We start from the raw sequence: 27,020 nt of genomic DNA on the forward strand, positions 1-27,020 counted from the left end.
TATCTAAACAGGTACCTCAAACTTTTATTTATCTATTTATTTATTTTTGGTCTTTTTGTCTTTTCTAGGGCCGCACCTGTGGCATATGGAGGTTTGCAGGCTAGGGGTCTAATCGGAGCTGTAGCCACCTGCCTATGCCAGAGCCACAGCAACGTGGGGTCTGAGATGCGTCTACAACCCACACCACAGCTCACGGCAACGGTGGATCCTTAACCCACTGAGCAAAGCCAGGGATCGAACCTGCAACCTCATGGTTGCTAGTCGGATTCATTAACCACTGAGCCACAACGGGAACTCCCAGGTACCTCAAACTTTTAAAAATGACTCCCTCAACCTGATCCTTCCTATCACCTCCCCCCGTAACACACTAAATGACACCCACTCTCCATCCAGCTACGAAGGTGGGAAACCCAGATTCAGGGTGCCCTTCCTCCTTCCCCCACATCCCACCTGTCAGCAAGCCCTATAGATTCTATTCCTAAAAAATGTCTATTTTTTTTTTGTCTTTTTGCCATTTCTTGGGCTGCTCCTAGGCTAGGGGTCTAATAGGAACTGCAGCTGCCAGCCTACGCCAGAGCCACAGCAACGCAGGATCCGAGCCGCGTCTGCAACCTACACTACAGCTCACGGCAACGCCGGATTGTTAACCCACTGAGCAAGGGCAGGGACCGAACCCGCAACCTCATGGTTCCTAGTCAGATTTGTTAACCACTGCGCCACGATGGGAACTCCAAAAATGTCTGCTATTGATCAACTTCTCTCAATTTCCAGACCCACCAACCTGGTCCAGCCCCCCCATCATCAGTTTCCTGGTCTGAAATCTGGTCTCCTTGCTTCCATTCTCCCCCCTACAACTCATGGTTCAGGGAAGAGCCAGTGATCACTCTTTTTAAGAAAGAAATTAAGATGTCATCAGTCTCCTCCTTAAAACTCCTCAATTGCTTGTAACATGGCCTCCAAGCCAGGTATCATTGGGCCCCCGAGATCGTTCCCCTTCAGCTCCCCCACCCCTCACCCTGCTCCAGCCTCTCCAGCCTCCTGCTCTTCCCCCAGTAGGCCAGGGCCCTTCCCATGCCTCCCGCCTTCCCTTCCTTCTGCCAGCACGCCACGGGCCTGTGCCTGGCTTCTCATCCTTAGGTTTCAGCTCTTCGTAGAGGCCTTCCCCTCCACCCGGCCTACACACCACCTCCACAAGCATGTCACTTTGGTTTAGTCTCTTCGCAGCCCTGACTTTATGTGTGTTCTCCGTCGACAGTGGAAGCTCCATGAAAGCATGGACCCCAGCTCTTCCGTTCACACTGTACCCCCGATGCCTGGCACCAGTTAGGTGTCAGTATGTGCTTGTTGGGTGGATGAATGAATGAATGAATGAATGGCAGCCTTTGGTTCCAAGGTTTATTAACAGTGACCCATCTTCTCTGGCTCCTCTTCGCCCCAGTTCTCCACCCTAGCCACCCTCCCACTCTACGGCTTCCCTGCAGTCCTGAGTGTTGAAGGTGGGGTAGGAGAAACCTGGAGATCATTCAGATCTCTGGCTTTCCAATCTTTCTTTTTTCTTTTCATTAATGCAGTAAAACCATTCTTTTCAAACACCAAATCCCTCCTACAACCCCTACATATCAAATATATAAAGCAGGAGTTGCTCTTCTCGAAGGGAGCCGTGTAGGCCTTACGGCTCTGAGAAAGAGCCAGTCCGACACTACGGCTCCCCTTCTTTCAGTTACTTCTGGGTACAGATACGTCAGTAGAGGCCTGGAGAGGCGCCAGCACCTGCCCCTCTCTGAGCAGGTCACAGCCTCGAAGGCCCTTGGCCCTGTGCTCCCTGCGCAGCAACTTGCTGGGTTCTAGAGTCTTCCCAGCCAGGGCAGAGGACACTCCCAGCAGCGTCTGCCACGGGGAGAGCCCGGGTCCTTGGTTACCTAACCCCTCCGACTGCTGGTCGGAGTCATGTGAGGGGCTGGCCGGGGGGTGGACTGGAAGTGCAGGGAGCTGGGGTGGAGAAGCCAGGCGTCTGTGTGGCAAGGCCACTGGGGCTCGGGGGCTGGGGGCTGGAGGGCTGGGAGGGGTTACCCAGGCCTACGGTGGCTTCTCCCTTCCTCAGGATGAGGCTGTTGAGCTCCTGGAGCAGCTGCTCCTCCAGGGACCCCTGTGCCTGGGGGCTGCTCTTTGAAGGGGGGCCTGGGGGGGGCTCAGGCCGCCTCTCCTCCCAGCCCAGGGGGCCTGCCTTGGGCAGAAAGGGTTGATCAAAGGACCGCTGGCTGGCCAGGGGGGTCTCTGGCTTGGCTGTCTGTTCCCGCCTGGTGGAGAAGGAGGCGAAGGGGTCCTCGGTCAGCTCGGGGAAGGCCCCCACTTCCTCGTACACTGGCTCCTCGTACACAGGCTCCTCCAGCTCCTCTTGCTCCTCCACAGAGCCCTGGGATGACTTCATCGGCTGGATGGGAACGGGGCCGCCGGAGGCAGGCATAGAGTTAGAGTTCCCAGGTTATCAATCGCTAACATTTATTGAGCGCTTCCTTTTGACCAGATGCTGCAAAATGCTTTGTGTGTATGGTATCAAAACAACCCTGTATGATGGTTACACTGCAGGTGAGTGAGCTCAGGTACAGAGGAGTTAAGTAAGTTACCCAAGATCACACAGTAAGTTAACGGTAGAGCTGGGGCTTGAACCCAGGTCTGTGGGACTGTAAAACGCATTCACTTAACCACGTCCCCCCTGTTTCTCAGGTCCTGTGACCACTTCCCCCTTTCCTCACCGCATCCCATCATCCCTCGGTTTCCTCATTCCTTCTGGTCCCAACACACACACACTCTCTCTCTCACACACACACACACTCACTGATGGCCTGCCTTAGGACAAGGACAGAGAGCACATGCTCAGGCAACATGGAGGGACACAGGGTGGCGGGCACGCGGCTGGAGCAGGCGGCGTACTCACAAAGAACATGGACAGGGTCCTCCGGTTGTGAAGTCGCCGCTGGGCACAGGTGGGGGAAGCAGGGAGGGAGAGACACGGAGACACAGTGAGGCCTGGCAGCAGCAGGGGGGGTGCAGAATGGGGCACAGAGAAGGCAGACGGGGGCACCAGGCTGGCAGACACGCCACTCCCGCTGCAGTGTGGCGAGGACATGGGCAGGGATCCGGAGGGGGTTGGGGCAGGAGAGGGGCACCTCACCAGGGTCTGATTGGCAGAGAGGAGGGTGGCCCCACTGTCGTCCCCGCGGATGGGCAGCAAAGGCATGGTGCCAAACTTCTGACGGGCAAGGTCAGAGGAGGAACGGCGTCGTAAGACCACTGGCTGCTGGTCATCGTACTGGAGAGAGGGTAGGGGGTTGGCACCGGGGGGCAGGGGAGGTACTGAGGGGTGGCGCTGGAGCCACAGACCCAGCCCTCGGCTCTCTCCTGCCCCTCACCTGGGCTTTAAGGATGCTTGTGGTCCAGTCCCACATCTCATCCTCGTCCGTGCAGGACAGCTGGCTGAGGGTGATCAGAGGGGAGTCAGCAGGAGGGGAGGGGGTCACAACTAGAGGGACGGAGGACAGAAAAAGCGAGGAGGTGAAGGCCAGGGCACCTGGCTGGGCCACAGAAGAAGCCAGGCTGGGAGCTACTCACAGGTGCATCTTCTCCAGAATCAGCGTGAAGCCCCACCTGGGAGGCAAAGGAGACGAGCGATGGGTGCTCGGAAAGGCCAGAGGGCTGCCGGCAGGAAGGTTCTGGAAGCGAGGACTGGGGAAGAAACTCACGGGGTGGGAGGCTTGAACTTCTTTCGAATTCCCAGGAAGACCTTGGCACCTTCCAGAGGCCACTCCCGCTCTGGCTTAGAGCTCTGAGAACACGAAGGCAGTCGGCGCGGTTGGGAGGTGGGAGGAGGACCACTGGGGCTTGTGAGGTCAAAGGGTCACAGAGGGCCAAGGGCCACGAAGCCACGCGAGGGGGGAGAACACCACGGGCTGCGGAGCGGGAGCGCCGGGGCCCGCACGGCTCCACCCGCACGGCCACCCAGCACCCTGGGCGCTCCCTGGGGGGGCGGGGGGGCCGCACCTTCTTCTCCTTGAGCAGCAGCAGGCAGCGGCCTCGCAGCAGAAAGAACCTCTCCTGGAAGCGGTTTCCCAGCAAGCGGGGCGGCTCCTCTCGACACCGCAGCAGCCCCACCCGAGGGCTCTCCCGCCGGATGCCTGGGCACAGATGGGCAGGGCTGGGTGCTGGGTGCGGGGTCCCTGGGTGAGGCCTGGGCAGGGGGCTGAGGGCTGAGGAAGGGGGCTCACCTGTGAAGAGGCAGCCGGCCTGAGCCAGGGAGACTTTTCTCAGCAGCAAGGAGGCCGAGCAGGGCTCTGGGAGCTGGCACCACTGTAGGGCCTGCTCTAGGACTCTCTCCTTGGGGTGCAGGGGCCGCTCTAAGGGGTGAGGTAGCTATCAGCCAGATCATCCATCCACAGCCTGGAGCCCCCAACTTTTTAGCCCCCAGACACTCATTCATCCGTCCGTCCCACCATCCAGCCAGAGACACTGGCTGCGCACTGACTGTGTGCCAGGCATGCGTTGCCCTGGGCAGACAGTGGGGAGCTTGAAACACACAGTCTGCCTCCGTGAAGCCCAGGGCCTAGCGAGGGAGCAGAGAGTCAACCGATGAGTAGGCAAAGCAATTCACTTTGAGAGGACACTAACTTTGAGGGGACAGGAAGTGGAGAGGGAGCAGCAGGACACCTGAGCCCGGGGACCAGGCCCATCCTTTCCAAGGTGGCGTGTGAAAGCGAGACTTGGAGCCCGAAGGACTAGAGGAGCAAGCCCTCCTGAGACGGGAGGAAGAAGACGCCAGGCGTGATGAAAGACGTGCCCGAGGAACCAAACAGCGGGACCTCCTGGCCTGAGATGTTTTAAATCTGAGGTGCTCTGAGATGCGCGAGTAGAGACGTCAAGTAAGCAGCGGGGAGTGTGAGTCTGGCGCTCAGAGGAGAGGGTGGCGCCAGACAGAAACATCTGAGGACCAGCTTATTCCCTGCACTTAGAGCCATGGGAATGGATGCGCTCATCCAAGCAGGGGTGTAGACAGGGAAAGGAGGAGGTGAGGATCGAGCCCTGGGTCCTCCCAACCTTCGGAGCCTGGGCACAGGAGCCGCCTCCGAGGTGGAAAGGAAGCCCGGGAGAGCACAGAGCACCGCCGAGAGGGCGGGACCCACTGCACGGCCCGTCCCTCACACGTGTCCGGGGTGACCCGGCCGTCTCGGGTGCACGGTCACACTCACCCAGCTCCCCGTGCTCCCGAATCTCAAACGTCACCCACAAGTCTGTCCCGGCTGCCGTGCCCCGAATCTCCAGTACCTGGTTGGTCAGCTCCTCGGCGGTCAGTGTCGGGGACACCTGGGGTCGGGGCAAGAGCAGAGGCCCCAGGCCTGTCGGGCCATTGCCCTGCCCTCCATCCTCTCCCCTCCCCTCCTGTCCCCGCGGGACTGACCTTGAGGGTGACACAGTTGTCCGGGAGCTGCTGCTCTATAAACACCTCCATGATGAGGTCCCCGGCCTGGGACAGCTGAGGCCGGGGGGACAGAAACCAGGACACAGACAGTGCAAAGAGTCAAGGTCAGAGCAGCCTGCGGGCCACCTCTTGAGTGCTCCCCACAGCAGGCTCCTCCCGGGCCTCACCCCGGTCACCACTCAGGCCCTTTAAGGAGCACAAACTCCCAGCCCGGCGGGTCCGTGTGTGGTGCTTCCCTAGGCGGTGAGGCGGTGGGCTCCGACTGGCCCAGTCCCTGCACTGACACTCGCTACGGTACGACCTGGAATAAGCGGCCCTCCAAACCTCATTTTCCTTATTTGAAAAAACGGGACTATCTACCTGCTGGAGGCATGTGATACTCAAGAGAGATAACAGGTGCGGGGACTGTAAGTCAGCTGTTTGCTACTCTATGTGTTTGTTTGTTTACTATTTATTGCTTTTTCTTAGGGCCGCACTCGTGGCACATGGACGTTCCCAGGCTAGAGGTCGAATCGGACCTGCAGCCACCAGTCTACGCCACAGCCACAGCAACGCCAGATCTGAGCTGCGTCTGCAACCTATACCACAGCTCAAGGCAATGCCAGATCCTTATCCCATGAAGCAGGGCCGGGGATCCAACCCGAACCCGCTCCCTCGTGGATACTAGTCGGGTGCATTACCGCTGATCCACAACGGGAACTCCCTGTATTTGCTATTATTCTCACTCTTTGTCTAACTCAGCTAACGCTTCCTTGGCTCTCTTACACGTGGAACTGAAGTGTTTCTGCAACCCTTTTGTAGGAAGAATTCTCATGGTGGAATAAATGGAGCAGGTCCTAAACCGAACCCCCTCCCCAAAGCGCTCCCCTCCCTGGGTCTCCCGTGGGTCTCTCAGAGAGCTGAGGGCCCATGTCCAGAAGCAGAAGGTCACCTTCCCATCTTGATGTCCCCTCCTTGCCCACTCAGGAGTCTCGAGTCAAGACACGTTACCTGCACATCCTTCCACGTGGTGATGAGGCTGACCTCCAAGTCAATCTGAGCTACCTGGTCAGGGTCGATCTGTAGCAGAGCCACAAAGAGGTGTGTGTGCGTGGGGGGGTGTGGGGGTGCGGGGGGCCGGGAAAGGAGGGAAGCAGGGAGAGAGGTGTAAGACCACAGCTTCTGTGGGCGAGGGTCAGAAGCCAGAAGAGCGAAGAACCAGGGGGGCAGGGACATTAGAAGGGAGGTGACAGGAGATTGGGGCCCAGGGCTCTGGGAGGTGGGTCCTGATGCAGCACGGCCCTCACAGGGCTAAGGCTGGGTCCCTGCTGGGGGTGAGCAGGATCCAGAGCCCACGAAGAGGGACTATAGGTCAGGGCTCAGGCATGCTTACATCAAAGACAGAGATGTAGCCGTCGATGAGTTCCTGCAGGACCCGCACCTCGTGCTCCCCTCGCCCGTCCGTCTGGAAGACGCTGGGTGCAAACAGCAGGGCCAGGTTCCGCGTGCACATCTGGTTGAGAGCCGCACACTTCTGCACCCTGCGGGGGGGTGTGGGGTCATGAGGGAGGCAGCTTCGCTCACGCGTTCGTCCACCCCTCCCTCGTCCCGCAGTCTGTGGAGTCCCTGCTGTAGGCGAGGCCCTGGGTCAAGCACCCGCCACACGGCAGTGAATCCGACACCATCCTGGCCTCGAGGAGCTCACGGTCTAGGGGAGAGACAGACCTATGCGCAGGGTCAGCACATGTTTCATGGCAGATGATGGATCGTAAATATTTCAGGCGTTCAGGCCATACACCGTCACAGCTCCGCACCCCTGCTCTTGTAGGGTGGGAGGAATCATGGGAAATACATGACATGGCTTTGCATCTGATGTATAAAACTTTACTTCCAGTAACAAAGAGTGGGCTGGATGCGGCCTGCAGGCCACAGTTGTCCAGTCCCTGGGAAAGCGTGTAATCGGTCCCCTACAGCTGAGCTCCCTCTGGAATCCGTTAAAAATCTGTCTCCCCACGAGACTGTCAAGGGAGATTGGCCTCTTATTCTTCTGTGCATCTCTGACATCTAATCCTTGGCCTGGCATGGAACACCGAATAAAACAGTACTGATGGCTCACCGCTTCTGAAGGCTTGCTGCATACCTGCCAGGTGCTGGGTTAAGACGTTTACAAGGAAAATCTCATGGAGCTCTCCTAAAACCTAGGAGGTGGATGCTATTCCTTGTACCATGTTCCTTTTACAAAGGAGGCAACGGAGGTTCAGAGAGAGCAATTAACTTATCCAGAGCCACACGCTGGGCCGGTGGAGTCAGGCAAGTCTAGGTCTGGCTGACCCCAAAGTCCGCCCTGCAAGCCTTCGAGCTGTGATACCTTCACTTAACAGCTGTCTGTGGGGCAGCTGTGAGGATGTTGGCAGGGGCCTGGGCAGAGGTGACAGGGTCAGGGAGAGAGCCTGCGGGGGTCTGGCTATACTGACCGATAGAGGTGCCCAATGAGGGTGGCCAGTGTGCGGCGGTTGACCCGGGGCAGACAGCCGATCACTTCTTTGTATTTCTCCAGGCGCTGATGCTTCTGGGGCAGCTCTGGGGATGGAATGGGGGAGGGGTGGAGAGGATCGGGGAAGGGAGAGTGGGGGGCTTTTTAGGGAATCAGACTCAGGATGGAGAGTCTCTGCCTCCTTCCCGCCCTGCCCTGAGCCGCGTCCCTGGTGCTCTTCCGCGGGGTGGGATGGGGGGAGTGTGGGGGAGGGGAGCCTCGGGGATCCTGGACGGAGTTCCCCGCTGGGCCTTAGGTGCCCAGGGAGGAGTTCTTAGGGATCCCGGGAGTACCAGCAGCCTCCCTCCAGCGGGGCAACAACCGTGCGGAGGTCACAGGGTCATCGAGCTCTCGAAAGAAGCGTTTGAGCGTGTCGGTGACATCCTCCACGAAGTGCTCCCCTGGTCGGAGCTTCACGGACCGGGCATCCCGCCGGAACTCAGCCAGGAGCCGCAGGCTGCGGGCGCGGGCACCCCCTTTCCGGTATACGCCCTCCAGCCGGAGCCCTGAGAACGGCCAGCATCTCAGCTCACCCCCGCCCAAAGCCCCGCCACCCCCCAGCACCCCATCTGTGACCCCCCTACATGGCATGTGGCCGTCGCGGGTAGGAGAGTTCGAGAGGCAGACCTCAGCCTCCGCGGTCTTGCTTCTCAGGCCCCTGCGCCAGCCCTCATCTTCGGAAGGCCCTTCCCGGCCAGGCGGCCACACACAGCAGCCCCCGCCCCTCCATCTCCCCGCCACCGACTTGCACCTTAATCAGCAGCCTCCGAAATCACACTGTACTCAGTCCCCGGTATTCCAGGGCTGTCTTTAGGAATTCACCCACTTGCTAAAATTCACCTGCAACCCTCCAATCAAAACGTGCAGTCACCGTGAACGCGGACAGAGTGGGGAGAACTCGCAGCTACCGAAGGACACGTTCCCGGCTAAGGCCTCACGTGGTAAACATGTCATTTTCAGGGTATACTTAGAGTCACATTTTTTGCATTTTTGTGTTTCTTTTTTTTTGGAGGGGGGTGGATCTCACTGTTTAAAATTGCCTCCAAGTGCTGTCCTGTGTTCCTAAGTACAAGAGGCTGTGATGTGCCTTATGGGGAAAAATACGTGTGTCACAGTAGCTTTGTTCAGGCATGAGTCATGGTATTGCTGGCTGTGGATTCAAAGTCAACAAATCAGAGTTCCCGTCGTGGTTCAGCAGAAACGAATCTGACCAGCATCCATGAGGACGCAGGTTCAATCCCTGGCCTTGCTCAGTAGGTTAAGGAGCCGGCATTGCCACGAGCTGTGGTGTAGGTCTCAGATGCGGCTCGGATCCCGCGTTGCTGTGGCTGTGGTGTAGGCTGGCGGCTGTAGCTCCAATTCGACCGCTAGCCTGGGAACTTCCATATGCCGCAGGTGCGGCCTAAAAAAAAAAGAAAAAAACAAAACCCAAAGTTAACGAATCAACAATATATACTAAATAATTGTCTTTAAAGCAGACTCAGAGATACCAAGAACAAACTGCAGCTGCAGATACAGTGGGGGGAGGGCTGGGAGAGGGACAGGAGAGCAGCAGAATGGGGAGGAGAATAAGAGGTATAAATTGTTAGGAATAAAATAAGCTGCAAGAATATTCTGTACAACCCGAGGACTAAGGGTAAGGGTTTTATAATCACTCTAAAGGAAGTATGCCCTTTAAAGACTGTGGAACACAGGAGTGCACACCTATAATTTATATAACGCTACACAGTAACTACACGTCAATAAAAAAATCATAAAATAAAAAACTTTTAAAGAGGGAAGCTTAAAAAATAAAGGGTCTCTGGAGTTCCTACTGCAGCTCAGTGGATGAAGAACCCGACGATATCCATGAGGACGAGGGTTCGATCCCCGGCCTCACTCAGTGGGTTAAGGATCTGGCATTACCGTGAGCTATGGTGTAGGTTGCAGATGTGGCTCGGATCTGGCATGGCTGTGGCTGTGGTGCAGGCCGGCGGCTACAGCTGATTCTCCCCTCGCCTGGGAACCTCCATATGCCACAGGTGTGGCCCTAAAAAAATAAAGCGTCATTAAACAGAAACACACTCGAAACAAGGTTATGTATCGACCAGTTGATAAAAATATGTCCAGCGTTTCCCAGGAACCTCGCCCTGTATTTCCACTGGGGCGACGGTTCAGCATTCGCACATCCAGCCTTTTCAGGGACTTTATAGAATGTAACCACTGTGAATAACGAGAACGGACTGCATTCGTTCCCTTTATTACCCGTCTCCGCCAGCTCTGAGCTTCGCAGAACCTTCCTCGTTCAGGGGAGCAGCTCTGTAAACAGGTGCTGGATGCAGAGTGGCGGCGCAGGCACCGTGGCAGAGCGGGACCGACACCCACCCTTTCTCCGGGCTTTCTCCCTGAGCTCTGACTTGGCTGCTCCCATGGATGCGGGGAGAATGGGCAGGGGGCAGGGGCTGGCAGGGCACCAGGCTACTGCCAAGGCCTGGAGAAGGTCACGAGCCACAGGCGATCCACTGTTCACGGGGCAAGCACAACTCCTTGCAGGTGCGTGGATGTGCCTTTTTTTCCCCTTTACCGTCCTCCCCAGTTTTCTGTGAATTTTCTTCCCCAGGATTCCAGCCTTTTAAAGAGGGTTTGTGGGAAACAAGATTCCATTTGGTCCTTACTTGGGAAAGAGGCTAAAGCAGAGGCCAAAAACTTACAAAGAATTCTGGAAACCCCCTGCATAGCTGACCCTGTAGGCCTGGAAAAGCTCCCACCCAGAATACGGCTGCTCAGACAGACCCTCGGGGACTGTGCTGCCCAGCTTGGCCCTGGCCTGGCGCCTGCCCCCTCTGTTCTCCATGGCTCTGCATCTCCAGTCACCTGCCAGGGCCACCCTCCTGCCATGCCCACACTCCAGTAACAGCTGCCTTAGAACACCTAGTACCTGCAGGTCCCAAGCAAAACGGTTTTTGTATCCTATCCCACTCTCGCAACTGTCCTGGGAAATGAGACTGTGAGGAGCCCCATTTTAAAGATGAGGAAAGTGAGGCTCAGCAAGGCAGAGCAGCCTGCCAAGGGTCATACGCCCACGTTCCCCAGCCTCCACCGGCTCGGAGTCAGCCAGTACCCACGCACCGTGCTGAGTGACAAAGCTGATGCAGGCGTCCACGATGATGGGGATGTCGCCCCGGCTCATCTGCTGCTCCTGCAGCCCCGTGCCTCCGCCACCGGCTGCCCCGCCAATGGCTGCGCTCCATGCGGAGAAGTCTAGTCGGCCCTCTGCCTGCAGATACAGGGTCCTGAGACCCGAAAGACCTGTGTCAGAGCCGCGCCAGGGGCGTCCTCCAAGAGGCCCTGAAGCGCAAGGACCACACTTCCCAGAGTCGCCAGCAGGGGGCAGCAACACCCAACCCGCACAGGGCCCCCCGGGAAGAGGGAAGTGACTTTGAGGAAGTGAGCAGTGGTCCAGCAGGCCAGGGTGGAGGGTGCGGGCTGTGCTCTAGATAGAGGGGCCCGGGGTCAAATGTAGGGGCAAGACTTACCTTCCAGTCTCCACCAGAACCAGATGCTCTTTCTTCTCTGGAGTGTCAGCTGCTGAGACCACACCTGGGAGGAGAATGGCGGGACGTTAATCATTATCGCCGGCAGCACAGTGACGGGTGGTTAGCAGGTGTCTAGGTGTGCAGGGTCCACGCTAGGAGCCTTGCAAACAACACTACATTAGATCCTGTGCCTTACGTACTGCCGTCTCCGTTTAAGAGGTGACACGTAAGCTCAGAGAGGTTAAGTGCCTTGCCTCAGATCGCCTGCTATAAAATGGCAAAGCTGAGCTTGAAGTCAAGTTTCCCGTCACCAAAACCTTAAAACGTTATCCTACAGTGTTCCTCTTTTAGGGGGAAATGAGAGTTCCAAGGCCCCTCTCCCTGTCCCCAACCAGCAAGTGGTTCCAAATGATGATGACAATGACATTCATGACACGTAATATTTATTACTTATGAGATGCCTCCTGCCAGGCTCTGTGATAAATGTCCGACACGCACCCCCTTTTCTGAAACGTGTTACAACACGATCATTGTGCCTCTTGGGAAGATGAGGCAACAAAGGCACAGAGGGGTTAAGTAATTTGTCCAAGGTCACACAGGCAGGAGGTGATGGAGGTGGATTCTAAATCTGGGCCATGGGACTCCAGAAACTGTGCCTGAATCCCCTGTTCTTGCTGTCTTCCACAGGGAGCCTCGAGAGGAAGGTCCACGACCCCGCCATGGCCACCCTTCACCCCGTCCCTGGCCCTGCTCACTGATCTCCTGGAGCCGCCGCAGATGCACCATGTCTTCGGGGGCCGGGGGGCCGGGGCCTGGTGCTGGACACAGGAAGAGGTGGTCTCCACGCAGAAGTCCAAAGCCAGCCAGCCAGAGGCCAGGGGCCAGGGCGGTATGGGAAGGGGACCGCAGCCACAGACGGCCCAGCCGCAGCAGCCCAGGGCCCAACAGCTGGTGACAGCTCAGCGGCGAGAACCACTGTGAAGCAGGAGAGGGATGTGGGGAGAGAGGGGGGCAGGGAGAGAAGTAAGGGGGGGACCGGGAAAGGCAGAGAAAGCCATGCCGAGCCACCAGAGGGAACAGGGGAGTGAAAAGGGATGGGGGAGAGCGAAGGAAAGACCAGAGAAGGAGACGGATGGATGGAGAGAGGAAAGTAAGGCCATTCGGTCACTGTGCTCCGGCCAGCAGAGCAGCGCCCGTGCGGCAGGCAGCCCAGGCCCCTAAGCGGGATGCAGCGGTAAGACAAAACGAGCAGCCACAGGCTAGAGGCACGCTGCCCGGGAAGTCCTCCGCTCCGGGGGCGTGCAGGCTATTTGAAGGGCTTCTTAGCAAGGATCATTCGAGATGACCCTCGGAGCAGCACTTCTCAAGCTACCTCGAGCAGGACTCGGCAGAAGGAGCGGGGAGCTGTTTTTTTCCTAGTTTCTGATCACTAATGAAACTTTCATTAAAAAACAACAAAAAACGGGAATGCCCTGGTGGCTTAGCAGTGAAGGACACAGCATTGTCACTGCTGTGGCGTGAGTTTGACCCCGGGCCTGGGAACTTCCACGTGCTGAGGGTACAGCCAAAACGACAACAACGAAAACCCCACCACAGCAAAATGAATTCCTAGGAAAATGAAACGAAAAAAGAAAGACACAAAAGAGAAGCCCCCAATTTAAAAAATTAGATGCCACACATAAAATCCCTCTGTCAAGCTGCTATGAAAGGTTCTAAATGCTGGCTCTCAGCCCGGTCTCGGGCCCTAACGGAGTCCCTGGGCCAGGATGGAGTCCCAGTCTGCAGCCCACACTACCTTAAAGGGGATTTTTAGCAGGTGGATAATAAGAGGTGACCTGGACCTGGCTGGGAGGACCAGGGGACAGCCCTTACAGGACATGGGACAGTGTCTCGGTGTGAAGAGTTACGGGCAAACCAGGAGAGGGGGTCAGAAGCCAGATCCATGGAGCGTTTCCTCCTGAGTGTCAGACGCAGAGGCTACCTGGCGAGGCTAAAGGGAAGGCCTTGGACTTGAGCAAAGGGAAGTCACCGGCCACCTGCAGGGCAGCAGTTCAGAAGAGGTCAGCCGCAAGGGGTTAAGGAGGAACTGCAGGCTCCCGAGCATACAACCCTCCACGAAGCTGTCGGGAGGGCGCCAGGGTGGTGAGGCGAAGGTGGAGCAGGGCTGGCGGAAACGCTGTTTAGGGACGGCAGACACCGTCGTCATTGTCGCCATCTGCACCACAGGCGGAGGGCTCGCCGCGTGCCAGGCAGTGTGGGCCTCGCGTGTCCCTTGATCCTCAGCCTTCGGAAGTGGGGCTTTTACACCCACTCTGCTCACATGGAGGGGCTCAGAGGCTGGGAGCCGGAGGACTCAAATCCCAGGATACCTGACTCTGGCACCTCAACTTTTTTTCCTTTTGGCCTCGCATGTGGCCTGTAGAAATTCCCGGGCCAGGAACTGAACCCCAACCACGGCAGCGACCCAGGCCGCTGCAGCGACAACAGCAGATCCCTACACTTCTGCACCACCAGGGAACTCTATCTAGTGCCTGAACGTTTAATGCCAGGCAGGGCGTGCACGGTGCAAGGAGACCGGCTTGTCTGGGAATGGAGAGGCTGGGGCAGGTGCAGGCGGCTTTGCCCTTGGACTTGGAGAACTAGGGGCTGAGGGAAGGGAGTCGGAGTCAGAGGCAGCCTCTCTGTGGGAGGAGGCCCAGCACAGTGAGGTTTGGCCTGTGAGCTTAGTTAGAGACAGAGGCCTGATTTTTGTCCTGGGTTCTCCTGCCTCCTAGCTCTGTGGCCTTGACCAAGTGACTTCACACCCTTTGAGACTCAGTTTCTTTTGGTGTGAAATATTAATAATCCTGACCTCTGAGGGCTGTTGTAAAAATTAAATGAGATATCGCGTGGACAGCGTTTAACCCAGGGCCTGGCACAGAACGAGCGCTCGGTGAACCTTAGCTCTGAGTGGAAGGGGTGGCAGTGGCTGCAGGAATAGGAGAGGACAGGATGGGGCAGGTGGGGACCGGGAGACCGTGCTCACCTTGCCCACGGCACTGGTCCAGGCCTCCAGACTGTCGGCTCCATCGGTACCAAAATGCTGGATCCTCCCGCCCGTGAGGATGAGCTCAAAGGCAAAGGGGAACCTGGAGACACGAGGCGCGGGACGGGAGAGCAGGTGAACATCGGGCTGGCGGCTCCGGCTCAGGAAGGGGGCTTCGGGGAACACGAGGGCCTTACCTGTCGAGGTCACCTGGGTCCGTGGGTGGAGGGCTCACACCCAGACATACGACATCCTGGGGCTGGATGAGGCTGAGGGGTTCAGGGCTGCTTTCTGAGACAAACATCTCCAGCGCTGCACCCAGCACGCACCACAGTCGGGGGGGAGCTGCGAGGGGAAGCGGCGGTCAGCAGGCGGCAGAGCTCGGGTTCCACTGTCAGAACTCCGTGTACCAGACAGTGACAGTGACTCGAGGCTGAGCCCTCCGCCCACGTATGACTCGTGCTCTTCAGACAGCCCTAAGAGGGGGGTTCTCTATGCGCTCCTGCTTTGCAGATGGGCAAAGTGAGGCTCAGAGGTTGAGCAGCTGGGAGAAAGCAGCAGGGCTGGGATTTGACGCCCACAGTCCGACCGCAAAGCACAGCCTCTTGGCCTGTGTCCCCAGCACCCGGCCCCGCCCAGGGCAAGGCCCCCCCTTCCCCTCCAGTCCTGTCCTCCCCGTCCCTCCCACTCATCCCGCTCTCCGCCCGGCTCCTCCCACCCCCGGGCTCCCCTCTCACCGTCCCGTCCCCTGCGAGGGGGTGGGGGGCCAGCTTTATTGCTGATGGGACCGCAGTACAGGAAGCTGCTGTAGGTGGCAGGCACGACCACCTCATTGTACACGCCAGGGGAGGGGTCTGCAAAGGACAGGAGAAGCGGTCAGGCCAGGGCAGTGGGGTGGCCTGACCCCCTCTGGGAAGGGTTGACTCAGAGAAGACAGTGGAACCCAACTCCAAAGGCAGCAAGGCCATGCAGAGCCCAGGGCGGCTGGACACCCGATTAGAAAAGAGGCACCAGGAAGTGATGAGGTTTCTAGGCCAACCAGTCAGCTCTGGGTGGAGACTCAGAACACCGGTCATCCTCTAAGTGTCTCGGGCCCTTCTTTGGCTTGACCAGTGGAGACCAGCCTTTTTTTTTTTTTTTTTCTTTTTATGGTCCCACATTCAGCATGTGGAAGTTTCTAGGCTAAGGGTTGAATCCGAGCTGGAGCTGCTGGCCTACACCACAGTCACAGCAATGCGGGATCTGAGCCACACCTGCGATCTACTCCGCAGCTCATGGCAATACCAGAGCCTTAACCTGCTGAGCGAGGCCAAGGATCGAACCCACATCCTCATGGACACTGTGTCAGGTTCTTAAAGTGCTGAGCCACAACGGGAACTCTGACACCAGCCTCTTTAAGGTGACCATTTCTGTGGTCAGACTCCCCCAGGGAGGCGACACCTGGCCTGTGGGTTGACCCTGTCAGGGGTAGACCAGCACCAACACCTCGAGTATCCAGATCCACTCCAGGCAGTGGTCATCCCTGGTCATTTCATAACAGCCAAAAAGAGGATCCAGAGGACGTGGGCAGCTGGGAGACTTCCCAGTTTGGGCCACTGTGATGGGCTGGCTGAGGGGTAATTGGGGCCCCCAGCAGAACCAAGGCACAGACAGGGGCGGGGAACTCTTGTGGGCACAGGAGACCTGAGGACAGGACACCAGGGAAGCTGCCGTCGAGGGCTGAGGGGGACCAGGACTCCTCTCCCTCAAAAGCCTCGACGCAGAGGAGCTGGGTCATGTTCTTTAGCAGATTGGGTCCTGCCACGGCTGCACACAGCGCCTGCAGGGGGAGAAGCGCCTCTGTCAACCGCGAGACCCAACCAGAGAGCCCTGCGGACAGTCTTCCTGTCACCGCACCTGCCCTCCCTCCAAGTCTGGGCCTTTCAACGCAGAGACGGCTCGCCCCAATCCCTGCTCGCCGCCCCCCTTCCCTCCTACCTGCAGAAGCTGGCTGTGATCGGGGTGCTGGGGGTGGGGCTTCCGGAAGAGCCCAAGCCGGTACTTCCGGGAGATGAACTCTCCCCGGGAGCCGGGGGTGCTATCTGGATGCAGCCCCTCACCTGCGGGCAGTGCCCCTGCCCAGAAGCGGTTGGCACGATCATTGCCCAGGACAATGAACAACTGTAGGGTGTCAAGGGGCAGAGGCAAGTGACAGGAACTCAAGAGTCCCCTGACATTCCAATCCCGTCCCCAGGCTGGACCCAAGGGCTTCTTCTGGCTCTGCTCCCGTTCCCCTTCCCCCACCTCCTCCCCCTTCTGCCCCCTCACCTGCACTATCTCATTGCTCCAGACGCTCGTGTCCAGCTTCAGGCTCTGCACCTTGGAGATCCCGGACCCCAGGGCCCGGTGCTGACCTGTTAGGGTGCGAAGGCCAAGGGTGCCCTGAGCCCTCCTGCCTCCGACACCCTCCCTCTGCCCGTGGCGGCCGACGGCCCCAGGCTCACCCGCGCACTGCTTGCAGATGACCACGCCCAGGTTGACAGCGGCCCAGTCGGGGCGCGAGGCCCCGCAGTCGGCACAGTGCCGGTTGGCACGATTGGACCAGATCTTCTCAGCCACCTCGTAGTCAGACAGGGTCTCGGTTACTGCTTCCTGCAGAGCGGCCGCCCAGCTCTGCCGAGCGCCCCCAGACTCGGCTGTGAAGCTGGGGGAGGGGACAGCCAGTCCGTGGGCAAGGATGCCCCCCCTTACCTGGCCCATCCCCCGGCCATTCCTCCGGGAACCGCCACCGGCCACACGGGGACCAGCCCAGACCCTCCTGACATCCCTGACCCTGTTCACTGGGCTCTTGGCAGTTCACACCCGCTGACATTGGACCCCTGGGCGCCCCTCAAAAGTCTCGCCCCTAGCCTGCGCCTGTCCGTCTGGGCCCCACCTGAAGCAGCGATGCGGCGTGAGCAGGTCGAAGCTGCGGCTCTTGGTCTCCCGGACGCTGCAGCCTTGCAGTTCAATGAAGCAGATCCCGATGCCCAGAGAGAAGGCCTGGTGGGGCCGAGGGCAGGCACAGTGAGGCCCGAAGGGGCAGCACCAGGCCCCAGGGCCCCGGCCCGGCCCTCCTCACCTGCTCGCTCTTGTACAGCGCCAGTTCTCCGGGGCTCAGCGCAGCAAACACCTTGGCCTTGTGTCCCCGCAGCTCCAGCATGCCCGTGCGGAGCGGTCGGGGTGGCTGTGGGGACCGGGGGTGGCCCAGGAGGCGCTGCTCCTTCAGGCAGGACTGCAGCGTGGAGCACCATGTGTCCCGCTGAGCTGGCCGGGGACGGGAAGCCGGTTGGTCAGTGGGCTGTGTGCTCACTCGGCCTCCCCAGCCTGCCCTGACCAGGGTGGGGGGCGCACTGGGGGGCTCTGGCCCTTACCCTCACTCTCTGTGCGGAACACAAACACCCTCTGGCCGGTGATGACCTGGAACTTGTTGTCCTTGCTGCTGCGGGTCATCTCGATGGCAGTCAGAGGGATCACACCCTTGGGGAAGGGGTCCTGGAGAGACAGCCCATCGACCCATGGGGACAGGGACTCAGTGCCAACTTTTAATGAGCTCAGCACTCATTCCACAGGCAGTGGGGTATGGCTGCTAACCTAGCGCCTTTAGCTGCTGGCATCAGTCAGGCCGTGCCTACCTCCCACCGTGGCGGGAGCGGCCTTCCAATCCTGAGCCTCGCTCAGCCCTCCTCCCCCTCCCTCGCCCCAGGCCCCAAGGAGCATCTCCAGGACCCACCTTATCGCTGCCAAAGTACATCAGACTCCTCCCATTGAACTGCACGAAGCGCCTCTGGAAGACGTAGTTTCTGGGGAAGGGAGGGGCGCCATCAGTTAAGTGCTGGAAGCTGCACCCTGGGGAGCCCCTAGGATCCGGGAACACTGGAGACCTGGCCTCCACGCCCCCAGCCTCCCGCCCCCCTTCCCTTTCCTTCCCAGCAGCCCCACCCTTGAGGGGAGAGCTTGTCTAGCCAGCCACTGAGCAGGGGCATGGGGCGGTCTGCCGTGGAGGAGAAGCTGGCATAGGGTGAAATGAGGTCATCACTGGGGTCCGTGTCCAGGGCGGGCAGCGAGAGGGGAGCAGCCCCTGGCAGTTCAAGGCTGGCATAGCCCGCGTCCTCCCGTGCCTCCAGATCCTGCCTGCTGAGCCTGGTGGGGGGCGAGAGAGAGACACACGCCCATGTTAGACTTTTCATTTGAAACATTTCCGTCCCTCTCCCCTGCCATTAGGGCCACTTGGTGGACAATCTGGGGAAAGGCTGTGTGGACGGCTTCCTGCCACAGTTCCCTGTATCTTGTCAATAACTCTAATTGGTTCTTTCTCTGAAAAGGTCTTGCCTTTCCTCTCCCTGGAGCAAGCGCCCATCAGTTCTCACCGAGTTGATGGCACCTGCCTAACTGGTCACCTGCTTCTCTTCTACTGTCACCCTCCCACCAAATCTCAATTTTCCCACTGAACCTCCACACAGCTTTTTTTTTTTTTTTTTTTAAATCGCAGCACCTGCATCATATGGAAGTTTCTGGGCTTGAATTTGAGCTGCAGCTGCCACCAACACTACAGTTGTGGCAACTTCAGATCCTTTCATCCACTGCACCAGGCTGGGGATGGAACCCACGTCTCTGCAGCAACCTGAGCCACTGCAGTCAGATTCTTAACCCACTGCACCACAGCAGGAACTCCACCACATAGCTCTTTTAAGACTGCAAATGAGATCATTTCACTTCCTGCGTGAAACTCTGCAGTGACTTTCCATCTGCTCTTAGGACAACTCCAAACTCTTGACCAGGGGCCGCAAGGCCTCGAACAGTAAAACTGTGGCAACTCCCCTGACCTCATCCTGTTACCGCCCCCCTCGCTTACTGTGGCCCAGTCACCTTTTCTCTCCTAGTTCAGAGCCTTTGCACATGCTGTTCCCTCTGCTTGGAACACACTTCCCTGGGCTGCTGCTTCTCATCTTTCAGCTCTATCTGCTCAGAAAGTCCTCTATTATTCCCCAACACTTCCCAGTGGTTCTTTACCTGAGCTGCACAAAGTCACTTGGGAAACTTAAAAATATCCATATACGACCCTCACACCAGACACTTCTGTTCGAATCTCTGGGAACACGGCCCAGGCATATGTCATTTTAAAAGTCCCCCAGGCTGGGGTGCAGCCCAGATTGAGAACGTCTCCTCTCCCCCATTAGTTTCCCACTTCACTGAGAAACTGAAGCAATCAGACGAGAATGCCCACAGACTCTGATCATCCGCCTGATTCTACACACGCACGCGCACACTGCCTTCCTCCTGGTGCTACGAGAAACAGCCCTGTCTAAAGCCAGTCTGTCCTCTGGGCACTCCGCCGGTCCGGGTCCTCTCACCTGCCCCAGGCTATCACCGCTGACTTTCTCCCTTGCTCTCCCCCGCCGGCTGCTTCTCCCCCCACCCCCCCGCCCCGTCACCTGTGAACACGTGGAGCCCCCCGTGCTCTGAAAACCCCTTTCTCGACTCCACCTCCACTACCAATAACCACGCCGACCCTCTGCTCTTCTTTGCAGAAAAACTCCGCAAAAATGCAGTCTTCGCATTTCCACCTCCTCCCCTTCCGTCCGCTCCTGAGCCCACTCCGATCAAGCCCGCGGCGCCCGCGCTTGTCAAGTCCCCAGTGGTGGCCAGGTTGCCAGCGGCAGGGTCAGTTCTCAGCGCTCGTCCTGCCCGGCTCACAGCGGCGCCGACACAGCTGACCTCTCCCTCCTCCTCCTCCTCCTCCTCGACCCTTTTTTCTCATGCGGCTTCTGTGGCATCGACTTCTGATTTTCCTTCTATTTCACTAACTGTTTCTTTTCTGCCCGCTTTGCTGATTCTTCCTCTTCTCCCAAAGCTCTTGATCCTGGAGGGCGCCGAGTCCCGGGTGTGGGTGCCCCGCACTCTCTCACAGCTGCAGGTGCCCCCCAACGCAGACAGGCCATACCTCTGGATTGCAGGCCAGGCCTCTCCCCCAGAGCCCAGACTCGAATAGCCAGCGGCCTATTTGCCCCCTCTTCGTGGGTGTTCAATACACACCTCCGATTCAACACATACAAAACGTGACTCCTAAGCCGCCCCCAGCTCCCCCGCTTTACCCAGAGTCTCGCCCGTCTCAGCGCGTGGCAGCCCTAGGAACGTTCAGCGGCTCCGAGCAGTGCTGCTGACCTGCCTTTGAGACTGGCTCTTTTAGTTACGGCGCATCTCACACCAGACTAGCCACATTTCATGCATTCGGCAGTCACACGTGGTTACCGGCCACCACAGCAGACAGCGCAGCTCAGACTGAACGCCCTGAAGCCACCCTCGCCTGCTCGTCTCTCTCACACCTCAGTTCGCCAGGAGCGGCTGCCTTCAAAATACAAGCCAAATCCAACCGCTCCTTGTCCTCTCCACTGCCTCGCCCCTAGCCTGAACCGTCCCAGCTCCACCACCTGCTGGTCTCTCTGCTTCTGCTCCTGCCCACTACAGACCAGTCCTGACTCAGCAACTAGACAGATCCTTAAAATGCCAAGTCAACACCCATCTGATGGCTGGCTTCCCATTTCACTTAGACTAAAAGCGAAAGTCCCTGTAAGGTCCTCCCCAAACTGGCCCCTTCTGCCCTTTCTACCTCTCTGACGACATCCCCCCTACCCCTCCCTCCCTGGCCCACTCCGCCCCAGCCCTGCCAGCCTAGTCCTCGCTTCTGGACCCCCTGGACACACGGCCTCCTTACACCTCTATTCAACCACTCTTCCCGCCTGCAACACTCCTCTCCTAGAAGAGGGCTAACTCCCTGATTTCCTGCAAGTTTGGGCTTGAATGTCATCTTCTTAACACTCTGGCCACTCTCAGTGAAAACCCGCAGCCCGCTCCTCCGTCCCTCCGCCCCTCCGCCCCAGCCCTCTTTACTCTGCTCGGTGTTTTCCATGGAACTTACCACCTTTTAGCACATGGCATGATTCATTTACCATATGCATCGTTTTTTGTTTTTGTTTTTGTTTGTTTTTTTAATTTCCCAGGCCAGGGATTGAAGCTGTGCCACAGCAATGATAATGCTGGATCCTTAGCCCCCTGAGCCAGGGGGGAACTCCAGTTGTATCTATTGTTAATTGAGTATCTCCCCACAAGGGCAGGGATTTCTTTTCTTTTCTTTTCTCTTCTCTCTCTCTTGCTTTCCTTCCTCCCTCCCTTCCTTCCTTCCTCCTTTCTTTTTAGGATCACACCTGTGGCATATGGAGGTTCCCAGGCTAGGGGTCAAATCAGAGCTGCAGCTGCCGGCCTACACCACAGCCACAGCAGCACCAGATCCAAGCCACATCTGTGATCTACGCCACAGCTTGCGGCAACGCCAGATCCTTAACCTACTGAGTGTGGCCGGGGCTCGAACCCACATCCTCACGGACACTATGTTGGGTTCTTAACCCACTGAGCCACAATGGGAACCCCAGGGGCAGGGATTTCTGATCTATCCCGAGTATCTACACCAATACCTGGCAATCGGTAAGTGCTCAATAATGACTGTTAAGTGAAAGAACGCAAAGCACTTCTCCCTGTCTTAAATTATATGTCCATTTCTTTGGCCACTTGCTTTACGTCCTGCTGCCCCACTGAGCCACAAGCTGCCTGAGGTGGGGACAAGGTCTGCACAATCATCCTATGTCTTGAGAACCCAGCTGGCACAGTGGGCACTCAATGAATATTTGGCAAATAACAGGATACGTGGCTACCACAGGCTCAGTGACTCCTCCCGCTTCCCCCCTTCCTGCTATTGTCCCCTTCAGACCACTCACCTGTGTTCAGCCCTTTCCTGACAGACACCTCTGCCTTCTCTTCTGTCGGGGACCCCTGGGACCCCCACAGGCTGGACACCATAGTACAGGCAGCCAGGGTCCATGATGTGCACTGGCCAGAGACAGGGGGAGACGGGGCAGAGGCCGGTGGGGTCAGAGACCCTGAAGGACTCCGCCCCCTTTCCCCAACCCCTGATCGCCCACCTACCTGTGCCTGTTGCGGGCCTGAGGGCAGGGGAGGGGCAGCTGCCTGGGCGCTGTCTGGAGCCCTAAGGGGAACAGTCCGGGGGTCACTAAGGGAGAGAGAAGGAAGGACAAGCCCCCAGGCCCTGCTCCTTCTTGCCCCTGCCCAGCGCCAGATCCCCAGGAAACCAGTCTCACTCACGTGTCCTGAGCCGCCTGTGCCCCGCCTCTCAGGTCCAGGCCAAAGTAGATGGCATTGGGCATCATCTCCACGGTGGTCAAGGCCGAAGGCTGCTCAGCGGAGAACGCAGGGACAGAGGGGGACTTCGGGCTGGACTCTGGGCTCCCGGCTGCTTCTGGCCTCCAGAGGGCCGAAGTCAGCCCAGGCCTCTGGGTGGGGGTGGAGCCACTGAGCCCACCGAATACCGTCCTGGGCTTAGGCACAGGCTTGGCGGGCTGGGCTTGGGGGGCTGGGCTGGGTGATGGCTCCATGGCACTGTCCGGCCGGGGATCTGGGGAGCCCTCTGCAGCGCCTGCCTGCAGCAGGCGCAGAATGCGCTTCCGGTGCCCTGTGGCGCTGATGCCCAACTGCCTCAGCTCCTCGTGGCCCAGGCCCCGGGCTGCACCCGCTGTAGCCAGGCCTTGCCGCCGGAACGCGTCTGCATACTGCTCCAGGTGCACCGCGGCCAGCCACACAGCGATGTCCAGGTCCTGAGGGGCAGCCATGGGGGCTCAGGCCATTGCTGGGGGGAGGGGCAGGTGAAGGGAGGGCTCAGGCTGCGATTCCCCCTCCCTGCCCCAGAGTCTGAGGCCTGGACAGGGGGCACCAGACCCAGCCTGCCTTCAAAGAAAAAGCACCAGAGGGCTGTGATCTGGAGACAGAGCCAGCCCAGAACGTCAGAAAGGGCCTTCTCATCGGAGGCGAATCCCTTCAGTGGCAGATGAAGAAACTAAGGCACAGGGAAGGGAGAGGCCAGTGGGCGGTGGTGCTGAGCCCCCAGCCCCGCCACTCCGGGTCTGGGGCAGAGCCCTGCCTCCGCATTGCTCCCCTCAGCTAGGTACGCCTGGGACAAGACGCGGGCTCTGCAGGGGCCAGGGTGAGAGAGGCCGTGGGCAGGAGGCGCCCATGAAGTGGCCGGATCCCGCTGTGGCATGAAGTGGGGACAGGGGCAGCTGTGGCACGAGAGGAGAGGGGGATGCAGGTCCCACTCCCGCTGGTTTCCAGAGCCCAGGCCCAGGCTCCGGCCATCGTCCTCAGGCCGTCCTCAGGCCATCATCCGAATCCCTGGGGCTCCCAGCTCCTCCTCCCCTTCCACCTATTGTCTCCGCTCAGACTTCCTTCCTGTCCCTCCAGCCAGGGCCGCCCCCACATCCTGCCTGCCTTGGTCAGGCTGCCCAGAGGGCCCTGAGCAGTACCAACATCTGGGCAGAGGCCACTTGGGGAGTGAGGATGGGGCGGAGAGCTGGGCCAGAGCGGGACCAGAGGGACGGGACGCCTGGGTCCCCCGGGGTCCCCACTGCGCACCCACCTGCCGCACGCTGTTCCCACACGTGTATGTGCACAGGCGCGCCCACCCTGTGGGGACCCAGCGGTGTGAAATGACATCCCTACCTCTGCTTCCTCCACGCCTCCTTTGCGGAGCTTTCCTTTGCCCCTCGTGTGCCTTGGGACCCGGGTCTCTGAGGCTCTGTCCCATTCGGCCAGCCTGACCCAGACCCTGGTCTGTAGGGAGACCTACCTGGACTGGGTCTCCCTGGGTCTCCCCTCTACGCCCTGCCTGTCTCTGCCCAACTCCCTCTCTACCTCTGACCCATCTTTGTCTCTCTCCTCCTTCTCTGTCAATAAGCCTCTTGCCTCAGTCTCCAATTGGAATCGATCTGCTCTCGGACCTGCGTCGCTGCCTCTGCCCCTACGGCTCTCTCCCTGTTTGTCTCCTGCGGGGTCCCGACTAGGGCTCCCTCTGGCCTCAGAGGCAGCTCTGGCCTCTCTGCAGCCGGAGCCCCCTCCCCAAGCTAGTGCTGTACCTCCGGCCCTGACTCAGAGCCCCGTTTCCCGGTGACTCAGGCGCGACCCGAGGGCACGGGACTGGGAACCAGGAGGTGCGCGGGGCAGGAGTGCGGGGGGGCCGGGGGCCGGGGCTGCGGGGGCTGCGACGAGGGAGGGGGCAAGGAGGGAGGGGGCAGGGGCCGCAAGCGGAGGAGGGGCGGCGGGCGGCGGGCGGCGCGGGGGGGGGAGGCCGGGGCGGGGGGGGCGGGAGGGCAGGGCCGCCGGCGCGCGAGGGCCCGGGGAGCCCACGAGGGCCCTCGAGGAGGTGATGGGGAGGAGTCTGCGAGGCAGGGGCCCGCGGGGGTCCTCACCTCACCAGGCGCCCGCCGTCCGCTCCTCGGTGCCGCCGCGCCGTCCGAGGCTCCGGTCCCGCCGCGCCGGCCCCGCCCTCCCCCGCCGGGCCCCGCCCCGTCCCGCTCGTCGGTTCCCTCCGCGGGGCCCCGGCCGCTCCTTGTGCAAGCGGCGGCCTCGAGCAGGTTTGGGCTCCTTACCCAACCGCGGCGCTTATCTCCCAGCTCGGCCAGCTCGGCCCCTTTAGGGGCCAAGAAAGGGGGGGACCAGAACAGGGCTGGAGGCCGTGACAGCCTTAGCCAGAGGGGCGAAGAGGCGGGGGTGGAACCAGAGCGGGAAGGAGAGCGCTTGCGGAGGACAGCTTTGCGTCCCCTCGGCTCTTCCCGCGGAGGGAGAAGGACGGAGCCCTAAGCCTCCAGGGCACCTGTCCTCCGCCCAGCAGGGTGGCAGGACGCTGGTTCTCAGTTATCGAGGGAAGGGGACCCGAAGCGGGCGTCCATCCGCACGTCGATGACAGCCCAGCACTGCCAGCTGGGCGCCCTCAGGGCCCACCTCCCGGCCTGGAGGAGAGAGGCCGAGGCCCTGCAGAGGCTTCCTCACCTGCTTCTTCCTCCCCGAGAGCCTGGCCTGGCCTCCCCCCCTCCCCCGCCCCAATGAGGGCCAGCAAAGCACCAGAGCAGGACTTGGGGCTGCACACGACCCAGCAGGCAGCCTTTCCATCCTGGGGCGAAGCCTCTTCTTCCCCGCCCCCCTGCTGCAGTGTTTTCTTCGGGAGGGGACTGGGGTGCCTGCGGAGAACCGGCACCTCTCCCCGCTGCGAGCTTGCCTGGAGCCCCGCCTGGGAGCGCGTCCCCCAGGGCCTGAGGCACTTCCCCCTCCGAGCTGGGCTGGCCCTTAGCTGTGCGGTGTTGGGGGGGGGGGCGCCTGCTGGCCGACCGTGCTTTCCTGTTTGTACCAGAGGAAGTTGGCTGTGAGTCAGCAGACACAGGAACTGTCAGTAGCTCGGGGGAGACCCCTGCTTCAGGGGAAGGCGAGGGGGATGTGGGGACGTGGTCCCCACCTCCCCCAGCTGCTCCAGCTTGGAAAGGGACTGCCGTTTTCAGCCTCTTGGAGCCCTTGGGTCTGAGAAAGAGAATGATAGTAATACTTAAAACGGCCATGGTAGTGGCCACCGATTATTGAGAGCTGTGTCCCAGGCCCTGTGCAAACATTGCTCTGCAAATTTTTTTCTTTTTTTTTTCTTTTTGCTTTTTAGGGCCACACCCGCAGCATGTGGAAGTTCTCACGCTAGGGGTAGAATCTGAGCCACAACTGCCAGCCTATGCCACAGCTCACAGCAACACCAGTTCCTCAACCCACTGAGCAAGGCCAGGGATCGAACCTGCATCTTCATGGACGCTAGTCAGATTCATTTCCTCTTTGCCACAGTGGGAACTGCTGCTCTGCACATTTTAATTCTCACAATGACCCTTAAGATAGGGAATTTTGGAGTTCCCGTCGTGGCGCAGTGGTTAACGAATCCGACTAGAAACCATGAGGTTGCGGGTTCGGTCCCTGCCCTTGCTCAGTGGGTTAACGATCCGGCGTTGCCGTGAGCTGTGGTGTAGGTTGCAGACGCGGCTCGGATCCTGCGTTGCTGTGGCTCTGGCGTAGGCCGGTGGCTACAGCTCTGATTCAACCCCTAGCCTGGGAACCTCCATATGCCGAGGGAGCGGCCCAAGAAATAGCAACAACAACAAAAGACAAAAGACAAAAGACAAAAAAAAAAAGGCAAAGATAGGGAATTTTATCACCTCCATTTTGCATATAAGGAGACCCTTTTCTGGAGGTCTCTGTTCTGGATGGGTTAATGGAGGGCCAGGAGAATGCTCCCCATAGGCCTCTAACTATAAGGAGTAACAACTGACCAAGGGCCTCAGTTGCTTCCCTCCGAAGCCCGTCAGCTTCCCAGTGGGCTGCTTCCAGCCAGCGACCAAACTCAGCAAGACCCTAAGCCCAGCCTTGTCCTGGGAGACAGGGGCTCTCCCGGCAGCTGACATTGACCGCAGAATTGGCCCACGGCCTTGCTGAATTTGCCTCGAACGCAAAAGTGGTCCAGGAGGTTTCTTCCCTGACCGCCTTTCATCACCCCCCCCCCGCCCCCCCGGCCCCCAGCTCTCCCAGCTCCTGGCTAGCTCCCTTCCTCTC

General features: G+C 59.3%; 1 protein-coding gene across 1 annotated transcript; it reads right to left on the minus strand.

The window, feature by feature from the left end:
* Positions 1-1,381: 1,381 nt before the first annotated feature.
* ARAP3 (ArfGAP with RhoGAP domain, ankyrin repeat and PH domain 3) lies at positions 1,382-24,917 on the minus strand. Its single transcript, XM_047778902.1, is given in 34 exon segments — positions 1,382-2,431; positions 2,936-2,974; positions 3,173-3,310; positions 3,411-3,474; positions 3,610-3,645; positions 3,741-3,823; positions 4,039-4,172; positions 4,263-4,391; positions 5,241-5,355; positions 5,450-5,524; positions 6,461-6,529; positions 6,843-6,990; positions 7,924-8,029; positions 8,276-8,488; positions 11,091-11,254; positions 11,498-11,561; positions 12,253-12,472; positions 14,523-14,625; positions 14,720-14,867; positions 15,260-15,376; positions 16,206-16,341; positions 16,500-16,682; positions 16,830-16,915; positions 17,006-17,205; positions 17,437-17,543; positions 17,623-17,807; positions 17,915-18,035; positions 18,274-18,343; positions 18,483-18,683; positions 22,313-22,424; positions 22,521-22,562; positions 22,565-22,581; positions 22,698-23,238; positions 24,854-24,917. Coding segments are annotated over 33 exon segments (4,635 nt in total). The 5' UTR covers positions 23,222-23,238; positions 24,854-24,917; the 3' UTR covers positions 1,382-1,945.
* Positions 24,918-27,020: the final 2,103 nt, after the last annotated feature.

Source organism: Phacochoerus africanus, chromosome 4 (assembly GCF_016906955.1).
Source record: "Phacochoerus africanus isolate WHEZ1 chromosome 4, ROS_Pafr_v1, whole genome shotgun sequence".
In the NCBI taxonomy this organism is placed as follows: Eukaryota; Metazoa; Chordata; class Mammalia; order Artiodactyla; family Suidae; genus Phacochoerus; species Phacochoerus africanus.